The 24,062-nt window shown below is 40.8% G+C and overlaps 1 protein-coding gene across 3 annotated transcripts in view; it reads left to right on the top strand.

Annotated features, from left to right (window-relative positions):
- The window catches only part of LOC122563613 (lysophospholipid acyltransferase 2-like), a 65,898-nt gene that overhangs the window by 3,964 nt on the left and 37,872 nt on the right, over positions 1–24,062 (top strand). For 2 of the 3 annotated variants that reach the window (XM_043717572.1, XM_043717571.1), the window contains 2 exons: positions 5,209–5,354; positions 17,500–17,577. In XM_043717572.1, coding sequence (XP_043573507.1) covers positions 5,209–5,354; positions 17,500–17,577 — 224 coding nt within the window. Of the gene's footprint in view, positions 1–5,208; positions 5,355–11,377; positions 11,898–17,499; positions 17,578–24,062 lie in introns of those variants that run through there. The other variant, XM_043717573.1, reaches the window with a different exon arrangement.

Genomic DNA, 24,062 nt, shown 5'->3' with positions numbered 1-24,062 from the left:
AGGTTGTGCAGTCCTTTGGGCCTGGACTGCTCTTCTATAAGATTGTAACAAATCTTTCACCTCAATTACACCTTTTTGCGTTATCCCTATATTATTTAATTCCCTAAATGTCCAAAGGTCTTCTGCTCTCTATTTGGAGTAACTCAACAATTAAGAACCTTGGCCGTCCTGATGGTGAATTCCGAAACCTCTCTGTTCTTTCAGTGAAGACATTTATTCTCTCTTAATCATAGATTCGTAGAGGCATGGAAACAGACCCTTCGATCCAACTGCTCCATGCTGACCAGATATCTTAAATAAATCAATCCCATTTGCCAGCATTTAGCCCATCTCTCTCTAAAACCTTCCTATTCATACACCCATCCAGGCACTTTTTAAATGTTGTAATTGTATCAGCCTCCACCACTTCCTGTGGCAGCTCATTCTATACATACACCACCCTCTGTGTGAAAAAAATGCTCCTTACATCCCTTTATATCTTGCCCCCTCACATATGCCCTCCAGTTTTGGACTCTCCCCACCACCCTGGGGAAAAGACCTTGTCTAGTCACCCTATCTATGCCCTTCATGACTTTATCAACCTCTATAAGGTCACTCCTCAGCCTTCAAAATTCCAGGGAAAATAGCCCCAGCCTATTCAACCCCTCCCTATAGCTCAAACACTCTGACCCTGGCAACATTCTTGCGAATCTTTTTTGAACCCTTTCACAACATCCTTCCAATAGCAGGGATACCAGAGTTACACACAATATTCCAAAAGTGGCCTAATCAATGTCCTACACAGCTACAACATGACCTCCCAACATCTATGCTCAATGCACTGACCAACACAGGCAAGCATACCAAACACCTTCACTGCCTTCCTGGGACTCCACTTTCAAGGAACTATGAACCTGCACTCTAAGGTCGCTTTGGTCAGCAACACTCCCCAGGACCTTACCGTGAAACATATTTGTCCTGCCCTGATTTGCCTCTCCAAAATGCAGCACCTCACATTTATCTAAGTTAAACTCCACATGCCACTCCTCGGCCCTTTGGCTCATCTGATCAGAGCTTGCAATGTGATGCACTTGCATGTACTGGAAGCTGCATACACTAAAAGACAGGGCCTGTTCTTTGCGAACAGAAAGACACATGTGCCCACTTCAGTTCATTTGTAAGGACAATGCTCTAACCAATCAAAGCAACCTGCCTGGTTTAAAACTTTAACAAAAACTAACTGTCAGACAACTGTCAGTCATCATTAACCGATGCTCTCTCCATGGCAATGCCTCTACAAATCAGATTCCACTTACCCACCAATCAGCACTCACCTTTTTTACAACATGAATGTTGTCTTGGTTTTGCTTTGATACTTCTACAAGTTGCCTTGATCAGAGCAAGACAAAAAGCCTTGACAACACGTAACTTTTTTTTTGCAATGAGCTCTTAATTTATATTCTTTCGTCTATCTTTTACCAATCCTCAAACTATTCATTTATTTGTGGTATGTGGCCATCATTGACTGGCCAGCATTTATTGCCTGTCCCTAGTTGCCCTTGAGAAGGTGGTGGTGAGCTGCCTTCTTGAACTGCTGCAGACCACCTGCTGTGGATTGACCCACATTGCTGTTAGGGAGGGAATTCCAGGAGTTTGACCCAGCTACAGTGAAGGAAAGTCAGGATGGTGAGTGGCTTAGAGGAGAATTTGAAGGTGGTGGCATTCCCATATATCTGCTACAGTTGTTCTTCTAGATGGAAGTGGCCGTGGGTTTGGAAGTGTTGACTAAGGAACATTGATGAATTTCTGCAGTGCATCTTGCAGAAAGTACACACTGCTGCTGCCTCTGAGCATCACTGGTGGAGGAAGAGAATGCTTGTGGATGTTATGCCAATCAAGCAGCCTGCTTTGTCACGGATGGTTACGCGTTTCTTGAGTGTTGTTGGGGCTGCACCCATCCAGGCAAGTGGGGGGTATTCCAGCACACTCTTGACTTGTGCCTTGTAGACGGTGAACAGGCTTTGGGTAGTCTGGAGGTGAGTTACTTGATGTATTCCTAGCCTCTGATCTGCTCTTGTAGCCACTGTGTTTATGTGGTGCGTCCAGTTGAGTTTCCTCAGAATATTGATAGTGGGGGATTCAGCAATGGTTAACACCATTGAATGTCAAGGGCAGTGGTTAGATTGTTTGTTTCTTCTTGGTGAGACCTGGTTTTTGTGTGGCACACATGTTATTTGCCACTTGTCAGACCAAACCTGGATATTGTCCACATCTTGTTGCATTTGGGCATAGACTGTTTCAGTATCTGAGGAGTCGCAAATGATGCTAAACATTGTGCAATTGTCAGCGAACATCCCCATTTCTGACCTTATGATGGAAGAAAGGTCATTGAAGGATGGTTGAGCCATGGACATTACCCTGGGGAACTCCTGCAGAGATGTCCTGGAGCTGAGATGACTGACCTCCAACAGCCACAACCATCTTCCTATGTGTCAAGCATCACTCCAACCAGCAGACAGTTTCCCCCCCCCGATTCCAATTTTGTGAGGGCTCCTTGATGCCACACTCGGTCGATTGCACCCTTGATGTTAAGAGCTCTCGGTCTCACCTCACCTCTGGATTTCAGCTCTTTTATCCATGTTCGAACCAAGGCAGTAATGAGGTCTGGAGCTGAATGGTCCTGGCAGAACCCAAACTGGGCATCACTGAGCAGGTTATTGCTGAGCAGGTGCTGCTTGATAGCACTGTTAATGACACCTTCCATCATTTTACTGGTGGTGATCCAGAGTAGACTGATGGGGCAGTAATTGGCTGGGTTGGATTTGTCCTGCTTTTTATGTAGAGGACATACTTGGGCAATTTTCCTCACTGTCGGATAGATGCCAGTGTTGTAACTGTACTGGAACAGCTCGGTTAGGGGAATGGTAAGTTCTGGAGCACAAGTCTTTAGTACTATTGCCGGAATGTTGTTCACATAACCAAGGTTGTTCTGTAATGAACAGCAAAATAATCAACAGTCCAACAGCTAAACCAGAATTGAGACTGAAGCATGGAAAGAAGCACATAGAAAGTGGGCAGAGTTTACTGTCAGTAAAGTAGTCCAGAAGATGAAAGAGTTGCATCAGACTCAAAACTTTTAACTCTGTTTTTCTCTCTCCACAGAGGCTACCTGACCTGCTGAGTTTTTCCAGTATTTTCTGTTTTTATTTTAGATTACCAGCATCCACAGTGTTTTGCTTTTATTTGAAGTTGCTTGGGTTTGGGTTGAGCTTGATTGAACACTGTAGTCTGGGGGGGACAGTGAGAGCCAGGTGCTCTGCTCTATGGAATACAACCACAGCCTATCTAGTCTCTCTTCAGAGCTGAATTGTCCCAATCTAGTCAACATCCCAGTGAATCTCTTCAGCGCCCTCTCTCTAATGCTATTACATCCAACAATGTTGTAACCAGAACTGCTGTGGCTTAATGGCCATAAGTTAAATGAAGAACATGTAAATTGCTGTTTCTCCTGGAAGGCATGTCTGGGTCCTCAGGTGGTGAGGTCAGAGGAGGTGAAGGAACAAGTGTTACAAGTTGCATCATAAGAAATTGTGATGAAGATGGGGAAACTGGGAGAATAGATTGAAGTCCTGACATGAGGCAGTGTGTGGGGAAATGTAACACGGGAAAAATACCGTAGATACTGGAAATCAGCAATAAATACTCTTTAGGTTAGGCAGTATCTGGGGAGATAAACAGAATGTTTGAGGTTGAAAATCCTTCATCAGAGCACATTGACGTCTCTCACCAAATACTGCCTGATCCACTGAATATAATCAGCATACTTTGTTTTTAAGGTGAGCAAGTGTGGTTAAGCTCATGGACGTATCTTGCATATTTGCTGATAAAGTATTCCCAGGTTTGGAGAAAAAGAAATTGAGGAAGGGAAGGGAAAAGTCATAGCTGGACCATGTGAAGATGAAAGAAGGGTAAAAATTGGAAGCCACTTTGAAGAGCTTTTCCAGTTCGGGCAAAAAAAAAGAAACTTAAACTGAGAGAATTATTGATTTACTGGGAAGATGGTGAGAGAGAGGACCCAAATAAGTCTAAAGCCAGGAATATTTTTCACATCCAATTTAAAAAGTCCAGATCCCATGCAATACCCATTGCAATACTTTCTATTATGAGGAAATGAAATGAGTTATATATCTTTATATATTGTATAACTGTGCATGTCTTTTTGCGTGTTTTTATATAATAAATGCATGTGTGTAATACATATTTATATTTTCATGTTTGCCCATCTTTTGAGCTGTCATGTGAGTGTTCCTGTCAAGTGAGCACTGCACGGGAACTAATGAATCATTGTCACAATATTGTGACAACAGGCTAGTGTTGTAATACAGTTATCTGAAAGAAGAAATTATTGAGAAATACTAAGTTATGAAACATTGGAGGTAGTTTGGAAATTAAAGAGTAACATTTTCCCTCCCATAAAATGGGAATTAGATGTACTTACTGATATAGTGGAATCACTTTAAAGACAATCACATCAGCTTGCATCTACATTGCATCTTTCGCATGATAAAAATGTCACAAGGCCCTTCACAGGAGCTGTATCAGGTAAATTGTTTGACACTGAGTTGGACAAAGAGCTAATAAAGTAGGTGAGAAAAGATCCCAAATCCAATCCATAGACTGGGTGGTTTTAGACAGAGTAAAGTAAGTGTGTTCAAGCTAAGATGTTGATATGTGTCCGTCACCTTCTGTGTCTTCTGCACTGTCACCTTGTCTGTCAAAGGGTCAGTTTGAACATTTTCATTGATATCTTCAAAATATCTCACTGGTCTTGCCCCTCTTTGCCTCAGTAACTTCCTCTGGCTGGAAACTTATTACTGTATTATAAATATAAATTGAATCAAATCAAATAAATCAAAATTCACCATATTCCTCCAATGCTGACCTCTTGTACACTCCTAATTTTTGTCACTGGTCATTAGTGTTTGTTTCTCATCTGCCTGGGCTGTAATCTCTGGAATTCCCACCCTAAATCTCTTTGGCTCTTTACTTCTTGCCTCGCCCTTTTAAAATCGACCTTTCTTGCCAAACGTTTGTTCACCTATCCCTCTCCACTGTCATGGTGAAGCTTCTTGGTCTTTTACTGCATTGAAGACACAAAGAGATGACTCTAAATTGGTATTATAGCCAGTTCCAATCTGTAACATTTCAAATGTAATTTTCTTTTAAAAGGTAAATTTTGCAATGTGCCAACTGTTCGGATTATTCACAGCTTTTCTATTTCGGAACTACCTCCATCCAAGCAAGACCAACCATATCATCAGGCATGTAGTAGCCACCCTCTTGGGTCTTCACTTTGCATTCTTCTGCTTTGGCAGGTAGGTAGTTTTGCAAACTTGCATTTGAAAACCTTTTCCATTTGTAAAGCAGGATGACTAAAACCAGAAACTGGTATTGATGAGTTCTGCACTAAGCAACTTTGCCTTATTTGTACTCTGAGAAAACAACATTTTAGCTACATCAATTACTAATTAATGCACGTGAGTTTCAATTAGTGCCAGAGCACCAAGTGTAGAAATTATTCTTGGTAAAAGCAAAATAGTTTTATCACAATAGGATTGGGTTGATAACTTCAGTTTTGAGAAGTTAGAATTCTTTTCTTTAGAGCAGAAGAAGGAAGTGTTCAAAATTATGAAGAGTTTTGATACAATAAATGAAGAGGGTTTTTTTCTGCATACACTGTACTTGGGTCGCTAGACAAAGGACCTGGGTTTAAGATTTCCAAAAGAATCAGAAAGAGGCTTTGTCTTTTTAGTAGTGAGCTGGTTTGATCTGAAAAGCTCTCCCTGCAAAGGCATTGGAAGCAGATTCAATTGTAATTTTCAGAAGGGAATTTGCAAGGAGATTTTCCAGAGTTGTGGAAGAGTGGCATGATTAGCTGTTTCAAAAGGCTGATACAGTTATGATGGACTGAAAGCTTCCTCAGTGCAATATAAACCTATTGTTGTTCATCCAGTCAGACCACTTGCCTGGTTATATTTGGTTATTTGTTAGAAATATGAGTGAATCCAATACTGTCCTTTTATTTGGTAAATGCTCCTTTTCCTTTATCGCTTAGATACTCCCCTTCCCCTTCACCTTTCAAGGCAACTCAGGCTGTTACAAATCTTGAACAGAGAGATAGATAGGTAATCTGAAACTACACCTCTGCCGGTATCTGGATGAAAGGTAAAGAATGCATTCAGAAGATGAAGTAGATCGTGGACCCTGCTGAAAAATGAATGTGTACTAAATACAGGTGTTTGTGTACATGTGTATACGTATGTGTGTATGTTTGAATGTGTTTCACTATGTACCTTTTAATGTTTATATGTGCGCAGTGAGGCCAGGAGTGTACTGGAAAGTAATGTTCAGTCAAGAGACTTATAAAGAGGACAGATATAAAAATGAGCAAAAAAATACAATAAACAATGTATGAATTGAATGGAATCCAGGGCCTTTATTCTAATATGTAAGCAAACCCAAAAGGAATAGGGGATAAAGAGGAAAGAAGAGTCAAGGCCATAATCAAATCCTCCACAAAACTTAACAAATAGCAAAGCAGACTTGAGGGGCCGAATGGCCTGCGCCTGCTCCTAATTCATATGTGCAACTCTACAGTAATAACCTTGAGCACTTAGAGGAGCTATTTTGGAGTTAATTTGGCAAGACAGTTCTCAAGAAGTGCGGAGAAATGAGTCAGATATCTTTAACAGGAAACAGTCTTTGACTTAATCTGCTAACCACAAACATTCTTTCAGTTGAATGACTGAAAAGTATTTAGTTTCCTCTGTCAAATCTCAATTTGAGGACTCCACGCAATATTTCAGAACTATATTCACTTGATGCCAAAGAGACGTCTGAAACTTCTCTATGGAACACTGCGGGTGACACAAGCCCTTGGAGGCCACATTTGCAGTTTTCGTGCATTGCCAGAGCCAAATATTGGAATGACATTCATTTCCTACAATTGTTTCTGTTGATTATATGCTTCATTACTTCATAAGATCTAGTGAGATATACTCTTCTCTAATTGGCAGTGATTTCCCCCTGTGGGTGGCAGTTGTATAGGAGTAATATCATTGAACTAGTAATCCATAACTTTAGGCTAATGTTCTGGGGCCATGAGGTTCAAACCCTGCCATGACAGATAGTGAAATCTGAATTCAATACTAATCTAGAATTAATGGTGACCATATAACCACTATTGTGATGCAGTGGTAGCGACCATAGCTTTGAGGAAGAAGGCTTCATATCCCACCAGCCCCAGACATGCCACTCATATCTGAACAGGCTTGTTTGAAAAGAAATTCTATAATCACTGTCAATTGTTGTTAACAACTCATCTGGTTCACTATTGCCTTTTAGGGAAGAAATTCTGCTGTCCTTCATTCATCTTGACTCTAAACTCAAGGCAATGTGGCTGAGTCTTAAATGTCTACGGGGCAATTATGAATGAGCAATAAATGCTGACCTAGCCATTGATATTCACATCTCATGAACAAATAAAAAATATTTCTTATGAAACTTGACTGCTTTGCTCAGTCTTCAAGGGTCGCTTGACCTATATTTGCTCCCATATCTTCTGCGTGCTGCATGACCACAAAAAGTGATAGGATTTTGCACCAAACCGAAAAGCATGCAGACTAATTCAAAGAAAGTGATTTGTCAAACTCATTCTTAACCACTGGATTCACAAAAGCATTATGTACCTATGTTTGGAAAGGACTAGTGTTATATTCTTTTCTGTGTCAAGAAAGGCAGCACTTTGGCTTAGCTCAATTCCCACTTCATCTTCCAACATACGAAACAGCTGAAATGGACCATTTGATGCTTTGTCCAGCTCCATCGTTGAATGAGAACATGGCTGACCTCAATATCTGCTTCCTGCATTGTCCCCATATTGCTTACTTTATTATGTACCAAGAACATTCATCAACTTCTCTCCTGAATCTACTCAGTAGGCTGGATTTAACAATTGTGTACATGTCCTGCTCATTTCCCTGGATGAAAGTGGGTCCAAAATTGAATCAGCCCTGTAGCAGTAACAATAGGGTGGAGGTAGGATGGGGGTGGAGTTCCTCTGAATCCTCTCTGAGGCCTTGACATCCTCTCTCATGCATGGTTCCCAGAATTAATCAGAGAATTTGCGACTGGCCTGATCAGTACTTTATAAAGTTTAACTTCCTTATTTTTGCACTCCATGCTTTCACTTATAAACTTGTGATGCTGTATGCATTTCTAACAATCTTATCAGCTTGTCCTTTATGATTTATGTACACATACATTCAATATCATTTGTGGAAATTGTAGGTTTCTTGGTTTGTGAGTTAGTAACTTGTGAGTTTTCTGTAAGCCTGAAGGCAATAATTAGCTTGTAAGTATTTCGGTAGCCATGGTTATTTTCTTTAAAACAGTTTTTGAGGCCTAGCTTTAGGATTACTGAGTTTTTGAGTCCCACTAAAAGATTTTTGTTTTCCTTGGATTGTTTTGCGAATCAGCATGGTAAATAATGGAGCCTCAAGTTTTGTTAGTGTGTTCTTGATTTTTTTTTAAGCTTAAGGGAAATATCCACAGCTTAAAGAGATTTTTTTTTCATTTAGTTTAGGTTTTGAGCAAAAAGCTATTGATGAGGATAGAGTGTAAACCAGTGTTCCTGAGAAGGGAAGGCAGTATCTTGGAGTAAGCAATTAGTGCTAGTGTTGTGATAAAACCTTGAAGAGGTTACTGAAAGCTGATTATACTTAAGATCAAACAATTAATAAATTTAGAAAAGAGCCCAATGCAGTTCCAGTCCATAAGGTAAAATCACAAGTGATTTAAAACTATCAAGGTGTCAGAGACAGGACCTCTGATGTGAGTACTGAATGAGTGCTGTTTTTGAGTACCATATAAGGAATGCTTTGGGTACTGTACATATGATGTTTTTTTCCATATTTTATAAAGGAATGTTTTGGGATTGATTAGATTATACTTATACTTTGAATTGTATCATAAGTAGACAGTTTGTTTTACTCTATTTCATCTTTAATTTGTTAATATACTGCTGTTCAGTTGTTAAAAGAAAATCTGCAGTATTCTGTGTTTATGTTTCAGTGAGAGACCACTTAATTAAAAACAAAACATGATCTATTATGCCAGGTTTTCATTTTGGGATATAATTTGTCCAGTAATAACATCAGGGACCATAACACATGCCCTTTCTAAGATTTGTATGTATTAACTCCAAATTTTCTCTGTTCTTGCAGGACCTTTAAAATTATATCATGTTGGTTTTCTTTTGTCTCTTCAAATTGCTGTTTGTCTGCCTATTTATGTCCTCTTTTCCTCACTGTTTGCAACATCTTTGAGTTTTGTGCCACTGCATACATTAAAATTGTTCCAGTATGCCCTAATTCAGGTCATTGATGTCAGAAAAGGTAACAGTCCCATCACTGGGACTATCTGCTCACTGGGCACTTCATTCCATTCTGAGATAAGCCCTCACCACCTCTTTCTACTGCTCATCCATTAACCAATTTGGTATCCGGAAAGCCTCTGCCCTCTTAATCCTATAAATTTTAATCTTGTCAGTAAGTCTACTTTTCAGCACTTCAACAAATTAAAATTGAATGCCCATAAATATAAGATCAACTGCACTACCCTCATCAATCATTTTGCGGCGTCTTCAAACAGCTTAATTGATTTAGTAAAATATAATTTTCAACCCTGTTTCTTTCCATACTTTTCCATTTCCTATTCAGTTTTATCTCTGAATAATTCCCTTTAATTGACAATAATCTAATAGGCCTGTGATTACCATTTTTATCCCTGTCCCACTTTTTAAACAGGGATGTAACCAAAGTAATTCTCCTTTCTCTGATGCCACTTTTCATCTTTAAGACGGTGTAGTGATTAGAACCAAGTGGATTGCTTGACTATGAGATCTTTGATTGGGTTGTTAACCTAGACCAATCAGGAAGCCCAGACTGACCAATAAAACAGGGCATTAAGAATCTGCTCAGTTCAAGTGATTGACTCCGAGCTGGCTGGCCGCAGCCATTGTACTGTGCACAAGTAAGTAGGCAAAAGTGAGGACTGCAGATGCTGGAAACCAGAGTTTAGATCCACATCCCTCAAACCCTACCCCTCCAACTATAATAAGGACAGAAACCACCCCCCCCGTGCTCACTTTCCACCCTACCAACCTTTGCATTAATTGCATCATCCACCGATATTTCCGCCATCTCCAAACGGACCCCATCACCAGAGATATATTTCCCTCCCCACCCCTTTCTGCTTTCTGCAAAGACTGTTCCTCCGTGACTACCTGGTCAGGTCCACGGCCCCCTACAACCCACCCTCCCGTCCTGGCACCTTCCCCTGCCACCGCAGGAATTGCAAAACCTGCATCCACACCTCCTCCCTCACCTCCATCCAAGGCCCGAAAGGAGCCTTGCACATCCATCAAAGTTTTACCTGCACATCCACCGATATCATTTATTGTATCCGTTGCTCCCAATGCGGTCTCCTCGACATTGGGGAGACTGGACGCCTCCTCACAGAGCGTTTCAGGGAACATCTCTGGGACACCTGCACCAATCAACCCCACCGCCCATGGCTCAACTTTTCAACTGCCCCTCCCATTCTGCCGAGGACATGCAGGTCCAGGGCCTCCTCCATCGCCACTCCCTCACCACCCATTGCCGGGAAGAAGGTCACCTCATCTTCCGCCTCGGAACACTTCAACCCCAGGGCATCAATGTGGACTTCTCCAGTTTCCTCATTTCCCCTCTTTCCCGCACCCCCACTCCACCCCCATTTATCTCTCCACCCTGGAGGCTCACTGCCTCTATTCCTGACGAAGGGCTTTTGCCCAAAACATCGATGTTCCTGCTCCTCGGATGCTGCCTGACCTGCTGTGCTTTTCCAGAACCACTCTGATCTAAACACAAGTAAATAAAGGGTGACTTGGTGATGGGATACTTGCCTATGTGCAGTTATTTCAGAAGGATTGGAAGACAGCGGCCAGAGTTTCTGCAATTTCTACCATTACTTCCCTCATCTGCCAAGTTGACATCCATTGGGAATCGGGTAACCTTTCTTAACAGAACTACTGCCAATCTTTTTTTTATTGTTGCCAATTTCTCTACTTCCCTCTTGCTTACTGCCATGTTGGCAGCATCCTCTTCTCCAGTAAAGACAAGATACAAAGTACTCATTTAGAAACTCAGCCATAAACTTTGCTTCCATAAGTTTGTGTTTTTGGTTCCACTTATTGCTCAGCTTGCCACTAACCTTCTTATATTTATAAGGCACAAACCTACGATATACATTCCAAGCTTTGTTGTGCAGATCTTGATGCAGCATTTCACTTGAGTGCTAACCAGGAATTCACAAAGGATTATCATAATTTTCTTGCTTTAGTGTACTGTTTGCTTTGTTGTCATGGCAAGTGGGGAAGAATAATAAATGCTAATATGCCAGCATTTCAAGATAACCAACAACAATCATTATTCTGAAGGACACCTCAGCCAGGAATTTGCTTCTGATCTACCACCATGACTTGGCCAGGCATGCATTGGAAATCTCAGGGATGAGTCGCAGGGATTTCCTGGTCTTTATCCATTTGCTGACTAGCAATGCTCTCAGTTGCAACCAATATGAATACTTCCTCTATCCAGTGTCTAGTGCCATGTGTGTAGCAAAAGTAATGCCCTCTCGTTGATGCTTGCTAATCCTGTCTTGGTGGGTAGCACTTTCTCCTCTCAGAAAGAAAATTGTGGGTTCGAACTCACTCCAGGGATTTGAGCACACTTTAGACTAACGCATGGAGTGCAGTGCCAGAGGAGTGTTGCAGGATCAGAAGTGACATCGCTCAGGATGCAAAGTAAAACTGATGGGTAAGATCCCGTGGCACTATTTTGAAGAAAAGCAGAGGTTTCCTCAGTATTAATTATCACTCGATTAATATCGCAAAAACATAGTCCAGTTATTGTTACTTTCCTCTTACTGGAACCTTGCTGTGTGCAAATTGGTTGCTATATTTTTGACTTCATCACTGTGACTGTATATCAAAAATATTTTATTGACTCTAAGGTATTTTAGGATCTCCTGAAATTAATTATTAACGTTTAAAATTAACTAAAGATCTGGTTGGAATAAACCTATGATTTGAAAGAGAACAGAGAGGCAATTTGTCTTGAACTGCAAATCAGGATTAAGATACAGCCAAAGTCCACTCATTTTTAGCATGAGATCGTGTTCTTGTAGAATGTCCTTGCTGCTCTTTTTTTTATATATACATAGGTCCATGGAAAAAAGCGATACAGCCATCTTAAATCAATCAGAGCAAAAGAAACAGCAGTAAAAAAAATTTGGACAGCAAACGTTTACTTACATGTTGGTATATGCACATGTACATGCACATGTCCACATGCATATACATATAGGAGTGCATGTGCATGTGTACGTTGTGTAGTGTAAAAGAATATGTTTCATCACTTATTTAAATGTATGACAGGCTTTGAGGTTTGTCGTGGTTATTTGCTCTGTTGCTTGGCTACATAGTTTTAGCTGACCTCATCACGTAGGTTTGGCTGTGGTTCCTGACATCTGTCATCCTGCTTACTGAAGCAGCTGCTGAAACAGTTTCCTTTCTCAATTACCCGAAATGTAGCTTTTCATTCCCAACTCTTATCCTCCCTGACCCATCCCACCCTCCTGCACTGTTGCCAAATATTAATTGCACAACATTTTGCTCCTTGAGTAATGAGTTGTGAACACTTTGGGATGCCCTGAGATTGTGAAAGCGGCTGTAAAAATGCAAGTTTTATCTTTTAAATAGGGGTTTGGTGATGCTGTAGCTAAGGCCTTCCTAGAAAACCAAAGGGACAAATCTCATAATTCATTCTCTGGCATAAGTCATTGGTGTGTTGTATCATTATAATGTTTTATGTCTCCCCCCACAACCTCCAATCTCATTCACACATATACATTCCACACCTCAGAGAGTTATTAACCCCCTAAGATTGCCACGGAGTCCCAAGGAATAAAAATGTAATCTCCTGGACCCTGTTTAGAGCAAAGTTAAGGAGAAAAATTCTAAAGGCTTTTAAAAAAAAAATTACCTTGTTTGGTTATTTCTCTTTGGTAACTGGTTAAGAAAGGGCTTCTTTTTAGTTGGAGTTTGGAAGTCATCTGACAAAATATTTAAGAATATGCCCAAAGTCATCAATATTGCTAACAGAAACAGTCCCCCTTCACCCCCCCCAGCATCAACACCTACCTCACCATCCCCCACAATTTAATGACCCAATCTTATTTTTCATATCCTCCGTTGTTATTGGAGAGGCAAAGTGACACATTGTATATCTTCTGACTAATCTTTCAGAAAGCTATTTTGAAAGATTAAGGAATGAAGGAAGCCTGATTCTTCAACAAAGATCTGCTACCTAAATGGTAGAAGTTGTGGGATTAGAAGGAACTGTTGAAATATGAAGTAAACTCCTTCTGTGTCTCTTGATTAACTTATTTTAAAAAAACACTCTAATTGATTTTAAAACTCCATTAACTAGATTTAACTTCCTTTAATTCTTTTACAAGCAAGCATTTCTATTCATAATCCAATAAACAATCAGGACTGTCAACCAAACCGTGAACTGACAGGCATCCCACTATGACAACAATAGATTTCAAGGTCAATCACATAGTAATGACCCTATAATGACAGCTCTTGAGTTTATGTTGATGAACAGAGTGAAGTGTGTAAATACTGCAGATGTTTTTTTTTCAAATATTTGATGGGCCAATGGCACCATTCCCTTTGACACAAAGTTTCCGCACGTGTTCATGTCTACTTCTAACAATCCAAAAGGGCATTTGACTATCCTTCCTGAAGAGTGCCTTGCCTCTCTGAAAGGTATTCTGGGACCTATCAAAATGAGCACCTTTCCTCTCTAAAAAAGGAATGCCACCTTTTGAAATAACACAAGTAAATTTAGCCTTTCCCCTACCAGGTCTAAAATACACATTTCATGCTTTGAAACTACCATGAGTCAAAATCAGATCAGTGGAATGGAGTTATAGTTTAACATGTACAGGTGCCTCTGTTAATCAGAGATGTGAAAATTCCAACTCACCCTGCTACTTTCCCCATCCCCTACTGCAAAGGCATGGGCTTGTGTGATTTGTTCCAACAGCACCATTTTGCTGAGATGGAAAGCCTCTCTGCTTTCCCCAGAATCTGTCCTTCTCGACAAAATTGCAGGTCATGATGTCAGTCAGCTTATGAGATGTCAAAATTAGCTCAATGGCCAGCAGTCCCACCTCTGAGTCAGCAGATTGTGATCAAATTCCACTCTAGAGACAGAAGCACAAATCCCAGATTCCCTGTGCAGTACTGCATGTTCTGAAGTACTCCTTTTGAAAGGAGATACCAAACCAAGGATGTTCTTCAGGCATCAAATATGCTTTATAATTACAAGTGCTCTCTTGGAACATTGTAGTAACCAACCCAGAATGAATCCAATGCTGAGGTTAGCATTTGTTTCAGGCTTTCCTTAATATGATTGGAATGATTTTGTTGTTAATAGAAACCAGATCATGGAAAGTCTGCTGTGCTGAGATTTTTCTTTGGTGTAACTTTATAGCATATTCTCTTTTACTGATTGTTATTTGGGTACAGTACACTGAGATTGAGACAAACTAGTCCATTGACTGAAAACACAACAGAGCCTTGGAATGAAGTTTGGCAACATTAAGTATTGAGTACAGGTCATGTTGCAGCTGTACAGGACATTGGTTAGGCCACTGTTGGGATATTGCGTGCAATTCTGGTCTCCTTCCTATCGGAAAGATGTTGTGAAACTTGAAAGGGTTCAGAAAAGATTTACAAGGATGTTGCCAGGGTTGGAGGATTTGAGCTATAGGGAGAGGCTGAACAGGCTGGGGCTGTTTTCCCTGGAGCTTCAGAGGCTGAGGGATGACCTTATAGAGGTTTACAAAATTGAGGGGCATGGATAGGGTAAATAGGCAAAGTCTTTTCCCTATGGTCGGGGAGTCCAGAACTAGAGGGCATAGGTTTAGGGTGAGAGGGGAAAAGATATAAAAGAGACCTATGGGCAACCTTTTCACACAGAGGGTGGTACGTGTATGGAATGAGTTGCCAGAGGAAGTGGTGGAGGCTGGTATAATTGCAACATTTAAGAGGCATTTGGATGGGTATATGAATAGGAAGAGTTTGGAGGGATATGGGCCGGGTGCTGACAGGTGGGACTAGATTGGGTTGGGATATCTGGTCGGCACGGACGGGTTGGACCGAAGGGTCTGTTTCCATGCTGTACATCTCTATGACTCTATTAAGAGAAGTTTCATAAAAATATAAACTAAGGCAGTGAACCCGAATTCAAACAGATATCTTACATTAGAACTGAGGTGGGACATAGCTTCCGACTGCATATGCAACAATGACAACTTGTATTTATTCAGAGCATAAAACTTCCCAAGGCATTTTACAAGAGCATACTCAAACAAAAGGAGACACATAAGAGACTATCAGGATGGGTGGCTAAAATACTTGGTCAAAAGAGGTACATAGATTCCATGATCTAAAAAAAACTTGTATTTATATTGTGTCTTTCACACCCTTGGGGCACACCACAACATGTTATAACCAGTGAGGTACTCATGAATTGTAGTCACTGTTATAATTTTGGTAGCATACAGCTTATTTGTGTAAAGCACACCCCATGGACATAATATGACAATGACTGGGCTATCTGTTTTAGTGAGGTAGGTTGAGTGATTAAATATTGACCAAGACGCCAGAGGGGTCTCCCATGCTTTTCTTCAAAATAATACCATGGAATCTTTTGTGTCCGATTGAGAAAGCAAATAGATGTTTACTGTCTCATCTAAAAGGCATAATTTCTGATAATACAGCACTTTCTCGGTTGTGCTGGGAGATATAATGCTGAGGAATCTGGGGTGAGGTTTTAAATTCATAACCTTTTAAATCTGATGTGAATGCTTGATTTATGTGGTGAGTTGAGATACCAGCAAAGTCACCCTTCCCAACGTTGTGCAATCTATGGTGGAGATTTCCCCTGAAGTAGGTGTTCCCACACACCCTGCTTTCTCCATTTGATAAACAGGCAAAACAAGATCAGTCACTACCTTCACAGTATCCAAGAGCATTCTACCCACAAAATCTATTGTATACTCTCTGTCCCTAAATAATCTTGGACACCCTGCTCATTATATGTGAAAAAAATCAAAGCACTGGAGCAACACAAAGTTTTATGAGGATGGCAACATAACTGAGAAGATGTGACTATCAGAAACTACTAAAAAGGCTTGGGCCCTTTACTCTGGGAAGAAAAGGAGATTGAGGGATGACCTGATAAAAAATCATTTATATAATGAAGTGTTTAAATAGAGAAATGGAACGAAGGCTGTGGGTGACATCAAAACTAGGACAGGCCATAAATGTATGTTAGTGACTAACAAGCTGATGGGGCACTTCAGGAGAAAGACTTCTGTCTAGGAAGTGGTGAAAATGTGAAACTTGCTACGCAGAAAGTATTTAGGGTGAATTGGATAGCTGCATTTGGGTCAGATGGAGAAGGATGGTAGGAGGCCTGTGTCGATCATAAAAATCAAAAGGATGGTCTCTTGTGCTGTATATTCTATGTAATTAACATCATCAAGAAAAGATTAACTGATCTTTCACCTGATCTGCCATTTGAGAGCAATTAACTATCACCTTTGCCTTAACAAAAGAAAAATGTCTGTACTTTGAAAATAATCAATCGTCGGTGACATATGAGTAGGAATGTCCTGAATGCCATACAGAACATTGTATGTGAATAAAATTCTGGCTATTTGTAGCTTGTATGGAATGTAAACACCAGCATAGACTTGTTGGGCTGAATGGCCTAATTCTGTACTTGGCATTCTTTGTAATTTGTCTGAATTCAGTAGAAAATCTAGGAAGTACAGACCTTTCACTTTTACTCTGTAAATTAAAAAATACTTGCACTTTGAAATATGTTGTAGCCATATGTGTACTGCAATGTTATAATTGTACTATCTTTTTTATTATTTTGTACTATATGTTTATTTTTAAATATATCTATAAGTAGGTTATGAGTTATGTTACTTATTTTAGTTCTATTGCCATCACAATGGGCACATGCCCTAATTATGATTTTTAAAACAATCATTTGGCTACCTATTTCTTTCTGGAAAAGCGCAGCAGGTCAGGCAGCATCCAGGAGCAGGAGAATCAACGTTTCGGGCATAAGCCCTTCTTCAGGAAACGTCGATTATGCCTGAAATGTCAATTCTCCTGCTCCTTGGATGCTGCCTGACCTGCTGCATTTTTCCAGCAACACATTTTTCAGCTCTGATCTCCAGCATCTGCAGTCCTCACTTTCTCCTACCTATCTCTTTGTCAATGTGGTTCAATGTCCTGTATTGAATGTGATTTTTTTTCCATTCTAGCTATACTGTTTACTTTCTGGGAGAAGTAATCCTATTGTATTGCGTAATGGTGACCGTGCATATGAAGAGAATTCACAAGTGAGTAACCATTTCATTTTCTGAGGTAATGCTAATATTTGATCAAAGTACCTCTGGATCATTTAACTTCTTCAAGTGGTCTTGGATTAAAGTAGTTGTTATAGCCATAAACTTTGATTTTGCATTTCATTGCTGATGTGTCTTGCTTCTGAAGCCTATTCACTGGATGTATGGGTTGAGTTAATTCTCTACTACTCATACCAAAATCTTAGTGATGATTGCTATTGGATTCCTTAACCATGAGTCATTATGTGGTGGAATTGTTCCTGGAAAGGAGCATTTCTATGATCAAAAATCATTCTCGATGATCCACATACTCTACCTCTTTTATTTAACCATAAGAGCAGAGGCCAATAACACACCTTTAATCAATGGAAATCACACTTATCCTTGAAACAGAAGGTCTATTCAATCCCACTCCAGAGACTTGAGCACACAATATAACCTGACACCTTTTTGCAAGGTTTGTGAAGGTTTGTTCCTCAGGTAGAGGTTTAGGGTGTAGGTTTGCTCGCTAAGCTGTAGGTTTGATATCCAGACGTTTCATTACCTGGCTAGGTAACATCATCAGTGGCGACCTCCAAGTGAAGCGAAGCTGTTGTCTCCTGCTTTCTATTTATATGTTTGTCCTGGATGGGGTTCCTGGGGTTTGTGGTGATGTCATTTTCTGTTCATTTTCTGAGGGGTTGATAGATGGTATCTAGATCTATATGTTTGTTTATGGCATTGTTGTTGGAGTGCCAGGCCTCTAGGAATTCTCTGGCATGTCTTTGCTTAGCCTGTCCCAGGATAAATGTGTTGTTCCAGTCGAATTGGTGGTTTTTTTCATCCATGTGTAGGGCTACGAGGTCGCCACTGATGATGTTACCTAGCCAGGTAATGAAACGTCTGGATATCAAACCTACAGCTCAGCGAGCAAACCTACACCCCATAACCTGACACTTTTCAATATGGTACTGAGGGAGTGCTGCAATGTCAGAGGTGCTGCGATTGGGTTGGCAATGTGTAAATTGGCTGACACATTCCCCTCCATTACCATTATTTGGAATCTTGTGATCTTAATTATATTATCTTTATCGCATCATCTGCTGGGATCGTCCTTTATTTTATTTGTAATGTTGCTAAGCATATCTAATGTCTTCACAGAACAGAGAAACTAATGTTTTGAGAGTTTCATCAGTCCTTCCACTGGAATGTAGCAAGTGCGGGTATTGCCTGTCTTCTGTGTGTAATACTGAATGGAAAACTGTTGGAGAATGTGCAGTATTTTCTTTATTTAGGAAGTGGACTCACTGAATGATGAGGCCAACAGACATACTTGAGAAACCACAGGCATGTTTCCACTGGCTAGATGCTCGTGTTGAGAATCAGATTTGCATTTTGAGTGCCCCTGGATTGTGAAGCAGAATCCGTATCACACTTTTGACCAATTTCTCCAAATGAGAATTTTACTTGTCTGTCTGCTCTCCTACAAAATCTACTTTGTTTGTCCTTATCCCAGCCTGTGCTCCCTCCTTTCCAGTTTTTAATCCTATAGTTCTGACTCTTCACAGAATCATGGAATTGTTATGGTGCAGAAAGAGGCTATTAAGCCCATTGTGTCTGCACTGGTTCTGGCCCTAGTACCAATTTCCTGCCTTTTTCCCCATATTCCTGCAGACATTTCTATCCATCCAATGCCACTTCTGAATGCCTCGATTGTGCACCTGCTCTATCACATCTCCAGGCAGTATATTACAGAACATTTTTCCTAACATCTTGCTTCATTTGCACATCCCTTTAAATCCAACACCCCCTCGTTCTTGTTCCTTTTACAAATGAGAAAAGCTTCTCCCTATCTACCTTGTCCAGCCTGATCCTCATTTTGAAAATCTCTCAGATCTCCTCTCAGCCTTCTTCTCTACAAGGAGAACAATCACTGTAAATGGTCTGGCGATCATCTCAAATTTGACACCTTCTTCAAATTGAAATATTTCAAATCCCAGCAATCCGTCTGCCTCACCTCACCAGCTTCCCTGTCTCTACCATTTCCAGCAGTCCCACAATCGTGGGGATATCTTCTTCAATTCTGGTGTCCTCCACCTGCCAACTTACACCAACCCTCCACCCATCCCCTGTCATTGCCCTGCCATTGGAGGTCGTGCCTTCTTCTGCCTGGAGTCTCTGAGCTTGGGTAACCACTCCCTTCCCCCATCCCCAACGTCAACCTTCCCTCAGCTCCTTTAAGGCAGTCTTGAAACAATGACCAAGTTTCATGAGGTAATCTGACCTAATATTTAATCATAGAAATATACAAAATAGGAGGAGGAATAGGCCATTTGGCCCTCGATCCTGGTCTGCCATTCAATCTGATTATGTCTGATCATTCAACTCAGTACCCTGTTCCCGCTTTTGCCCCCAAACCCTTTGATCTCTTCAGCCTTAAGAACTTTGTCTAACTGCTTCTTGAAAATATTCAATGTTTTGGCCTCGACTGTTTTCTGTGTCAAAGAATTTCACAGGCCCACCACTCTGAGTTCGGAAATTTATCCTCCTCTCAGACCTAAATGGCCTACGCCGTAACTTTAGATTGTGAGTCCCTGGTTCTGGACTCCCCAGTTGTCAGGAACATCCTTCTATAAGATTCAATGTTGCTACATCCTGACAACGAAAGAAAAGGAGGTCAGTTATGGAATAACCCTAGAGAACAATCTTTTGAATATCAATTTTCAATTTCTCTCAAGTAGGATGCATTAGTGGCTTTCAATGATTTTGAACTTGACTCATGGATTGGGGTTGTAGTTATGCCACATTTGGTCAGGGGATCAGTGAAACATCAATGCATTACATTTAATGTATTCCACAGTGGCTTTATGAAGCTGAATTTTGACTGTAAACCCATGGTGAAGATATGAGGATATGTGGCCAAACGTTTGGTTAAAGAGAGAGGTTTCATGGAGTGTCTTAAAGCAGGGAATGTTGGAGAGATAATGGATCTTAAGCAGTTTGTTTGAAAGCTCATGAATGCACATCTGCCAAAGTTGGTTTGATGAAATTTGCATGTATGGGTGAGGAACTAGACTCAAACCCAGTGACTTTGGAAGTTTGTAGGACTGGAGGAGGCCATAGAGATGCAGAGACAAGGCTGTGGTGGGTTTGAAAACAAAGCCAAGGATGTTAAAATCATACCATGCCCACTGTTAGTCAGCAGGTGCAGCAATGATGGGTGAACAAAGCTTGGTGTGAGTTAGGAGATGGATAGATGAGCTTAAGTTTCTGGGGCTTCACTCTACAGGACTGCCAATGATCAGAAATACACCTCTCGATCATTCTTTACTATTGTGATGCAGTGGCCCTGATGAAATGCACATTTGCAATTAAATCTTTCTTAAGCAATTAATATTATTTATATAAAGGTTAGACGTGCCATACCTTGTACAAAAAGGAACTTGGGAATACTAATCTACTAGTGAAGAAGAATACAAATGCTAAGAATACAAAAAAATGAATCTGAAAAAGTAATAGTGATGATTAACTTTGTTGAAATCTTTAGGTTTTCATTGCATCACATCAACTCCCTGCTCCACACTTTTATATATCCTAAACATCAGTTAGTTACTTCGGCCTAACCACTATTAACATCTCTTGCTGCTGTAAGAAACATAAAGGTAAAGTCTCCATGGTATTGCCGCATCAGAGGTCTGCTTAGGCATCAGAGAGAGACAGCTGGTGATGGTTTAACCTGAAGTTCATGGCAAGGGGGGAAATTGAAATGGAGAGTCTTCAGCTGGTGTGAGAATTGAACCCACTGTTGATATCACTCTGCATTGCAAACTAGCTAGGCAAAAGTGAGGACTGCAGATGCTGGAAACCAGAGTTTAGATCAGGGTGGTGCTGGAAAAGCACAGCAGGTCAGACAGCATCCGAGGAGCAGGAAAATCGATGTTTCGGGCAAAAGCCCTTCATCAGGAATTGCAAACTAGCTGTCAAGTCAACTGAGCTAACAGAACTAACACTTCCATATTCTGAGGAGAACAAACATTTTGACAATTTTAGAAGTTAAGTTCTTAGAAATTTCGTGGGCAGCTTGGCAAGGGAACGACATGGGAACAACAGTGGGCATTTAAATCTAACGAACTGATTGAGTTCAAACCATTCTCAGGTTGAGGAGATGTTAATCAGGAATGAATCAATCAGTAATAGATAAAAACAAATCCTTCAGACATCCATGTGTATATAGAACCAGAGAGTATAAAGTCCATGGCCAAATAGCGATAAGAGAGATGAAGAGAAATGTTTTTACTGAAAAAGACAGACATTCTGCTTGAGAAGGTATGTGGGAAACTGACTTCATAGGGAGTTGGACCCAGTAGTTGAGCCTGCAGACACACAATGCAGTGACGTGGGACTAAGAACATCTAATCATTCAAAAAGTTACAACAGGTATGATAAGCCAAATAACGTCATGCTGTGTTGCAAGTTTCTAGGATTCTTTGTGGAAATGACACTATTTATTTGTAAACTGCAGAGGGTTCAAACTGTAACTTTCATTAACCTGCTTCGTTTCTGCAGTGTTTGCTTGTTGTGTTAAAACCATCCTAATTTTGGAGGGCTAGCCATGTTTCATTGGAAAGTCTGAATGTTCAAATACTACTTGCAACAGGAGATCTAACCTCAGTTAATCTTGCATCAGCTTCAGGGCTTATAGCTGTTTACTCTATTGGGATATATTCCTGCAGCTTTTGTTTTTCACAGGACCTCCCAGCACTCATCACTCTGTTTCATCAAATATTATTTTCTCCTTCCCAGCCCCAATGAAAATAGTCACAATGAAAATGAAACTCTGCAAAATGTATACATATTGCAATGTAAGCATTCTGTACATTTTCCACTGGAAAATGTGAAAGAGTAATTGTTAATCTTTGTGCAGGGAGTCACAGCCCACTCACGGAGTGGGCAATTGTGGTTTTTGACTGAAAGAAATGTTAGATAAAAATCTAAGTTGTAACACACTGCTTCCTAACACTGTGCAGCCTATGTTTAGCAAATACGACTGTAGATTTACGGTAAGCATGTGCAGCTACAGCACTGAATATTAAACATTTCATTACTGTAGGTTCTTTATAGTAATATTTTATAAGAGTTAGTTTCCAGAGTGTTGGAATTGAAAAACAAAGTTTCAGGATTAAATTTGTATACAACAATGTTGTATAGAACTTGTAAAAAGCACACTTCTATGTGAGACCAGAAAGGATATCGGTTTAGTTTGTTGCCTGAAAGATAGTACCTCTGATAATGCAGCACTACATAGGTACCATACTGGGTACAATTTTACTGTACCCTGCCAGCAGGTTTGGCAGAACGTGGGGGAGGGGGTGGTAAGGTGCAAAATTCCCTGTGTGGTTCTCCCACCAGTCTCTGACCAGTCTGCAATTCTACCTGGGACGGATTTACCTTAGCAGGAATTCAGGGGCACAAGGGAGGTGTGGCTGGTCACCTGCTCAGGCCTTGAGTGGGAAGGTAAGGGTACCTCTCTAGGGAAACCCCTTTCCATGTTCAGCTAATCTTTCCCTTTCCACTGCCCTATCTTCTGCCCCTCTTCCCCCCACCAGTTGCCCCAAGGCCTGTCTCTTACACAAATGCTGCCTCACCAAGTAGCCTCTCCAACAAGATCTCCATCCCCCTCACATCACCCTCCTTGCATTCATGGTCTAAGAGCTCTCACAACGTAACACCATAAAACATGCCCCTAGGAGCAGAAATTAGGCCATTTGGCCCATTGAGTCTGCTCCACCATTCAATCATGGCTGAAAAGTTTTTCAGAGGGGAAAGTGAGGACTGCAGATGCTAGAGATCAGAGCTGAAAATGTGTTGCTGGAAAAGCGCAGCAGGTCAGGCAGCATCCAAGGAGCTGCTGCGCTTTTCCAGAAACACATTTTCAGCTCTGATAAGTTTCTCAACCCCATTCTCCCACTTTCTCATTGTAACGTTAGATCCCATTGACAGTCAAGAACCTATCTATCTCCGTCTTAAATATACTCAATGACCTGGCCTCCAAAGCCTTCTGTGGCAATGAATTCCACGGACTCACCATTCTCTGGCTGAAGAAGTTTCTCCTTCTCTCCATTCTAAAGGGTCTTCCTTTTACTCTAAGGCTGTGCTCTCAGATCCTAGTCTCTCCTGCCAATCTTCTTCCCAACATTCACTCTGTCCAGGTCATTCAGTATTCTGTAAGTTTCAAGTAGATCCCACCTGTCATCCTTCTAAATTCCATTGACTATAGACCCAGAGTCCTCAAATGCCGTTTATTTCCAGGATCATTCTCGTGAACCTCCTCTGAACATGCTCCAGGGCTAGTACATCTTTCCTGAGGTATGGGGCCCAAAATTGCTCACAATACTCCAAACGTGGTCTGACCAGAGTTTTACAAAGCCTCAGGAGTTCATCCTTGCTTCTCTATTCAAGTACTCTTGAAAGAATTGCCAACATTGTATTTGCCTTCCTAA

This window comes from Chiloscyllium plagiosum, chromosome 27, assembly GCF_004010195.1.
Source record: "Chiloscyllium plagiosum isolate BGI_BamShark_2017 chromosome 27, ASM401019v2, whole genome shotgun sequence".
Taxonomy (NCBI): Eukaryota; Metazoa; Chordata; class Chondrichthyes; order Orectolobiformes; family Hemiscylliidae; genus Chiloscyllium; species Chiloscyllium plagiosum.
This window is presented reverse-complemented; position numbering and strand designations above follow the sequence as displayed.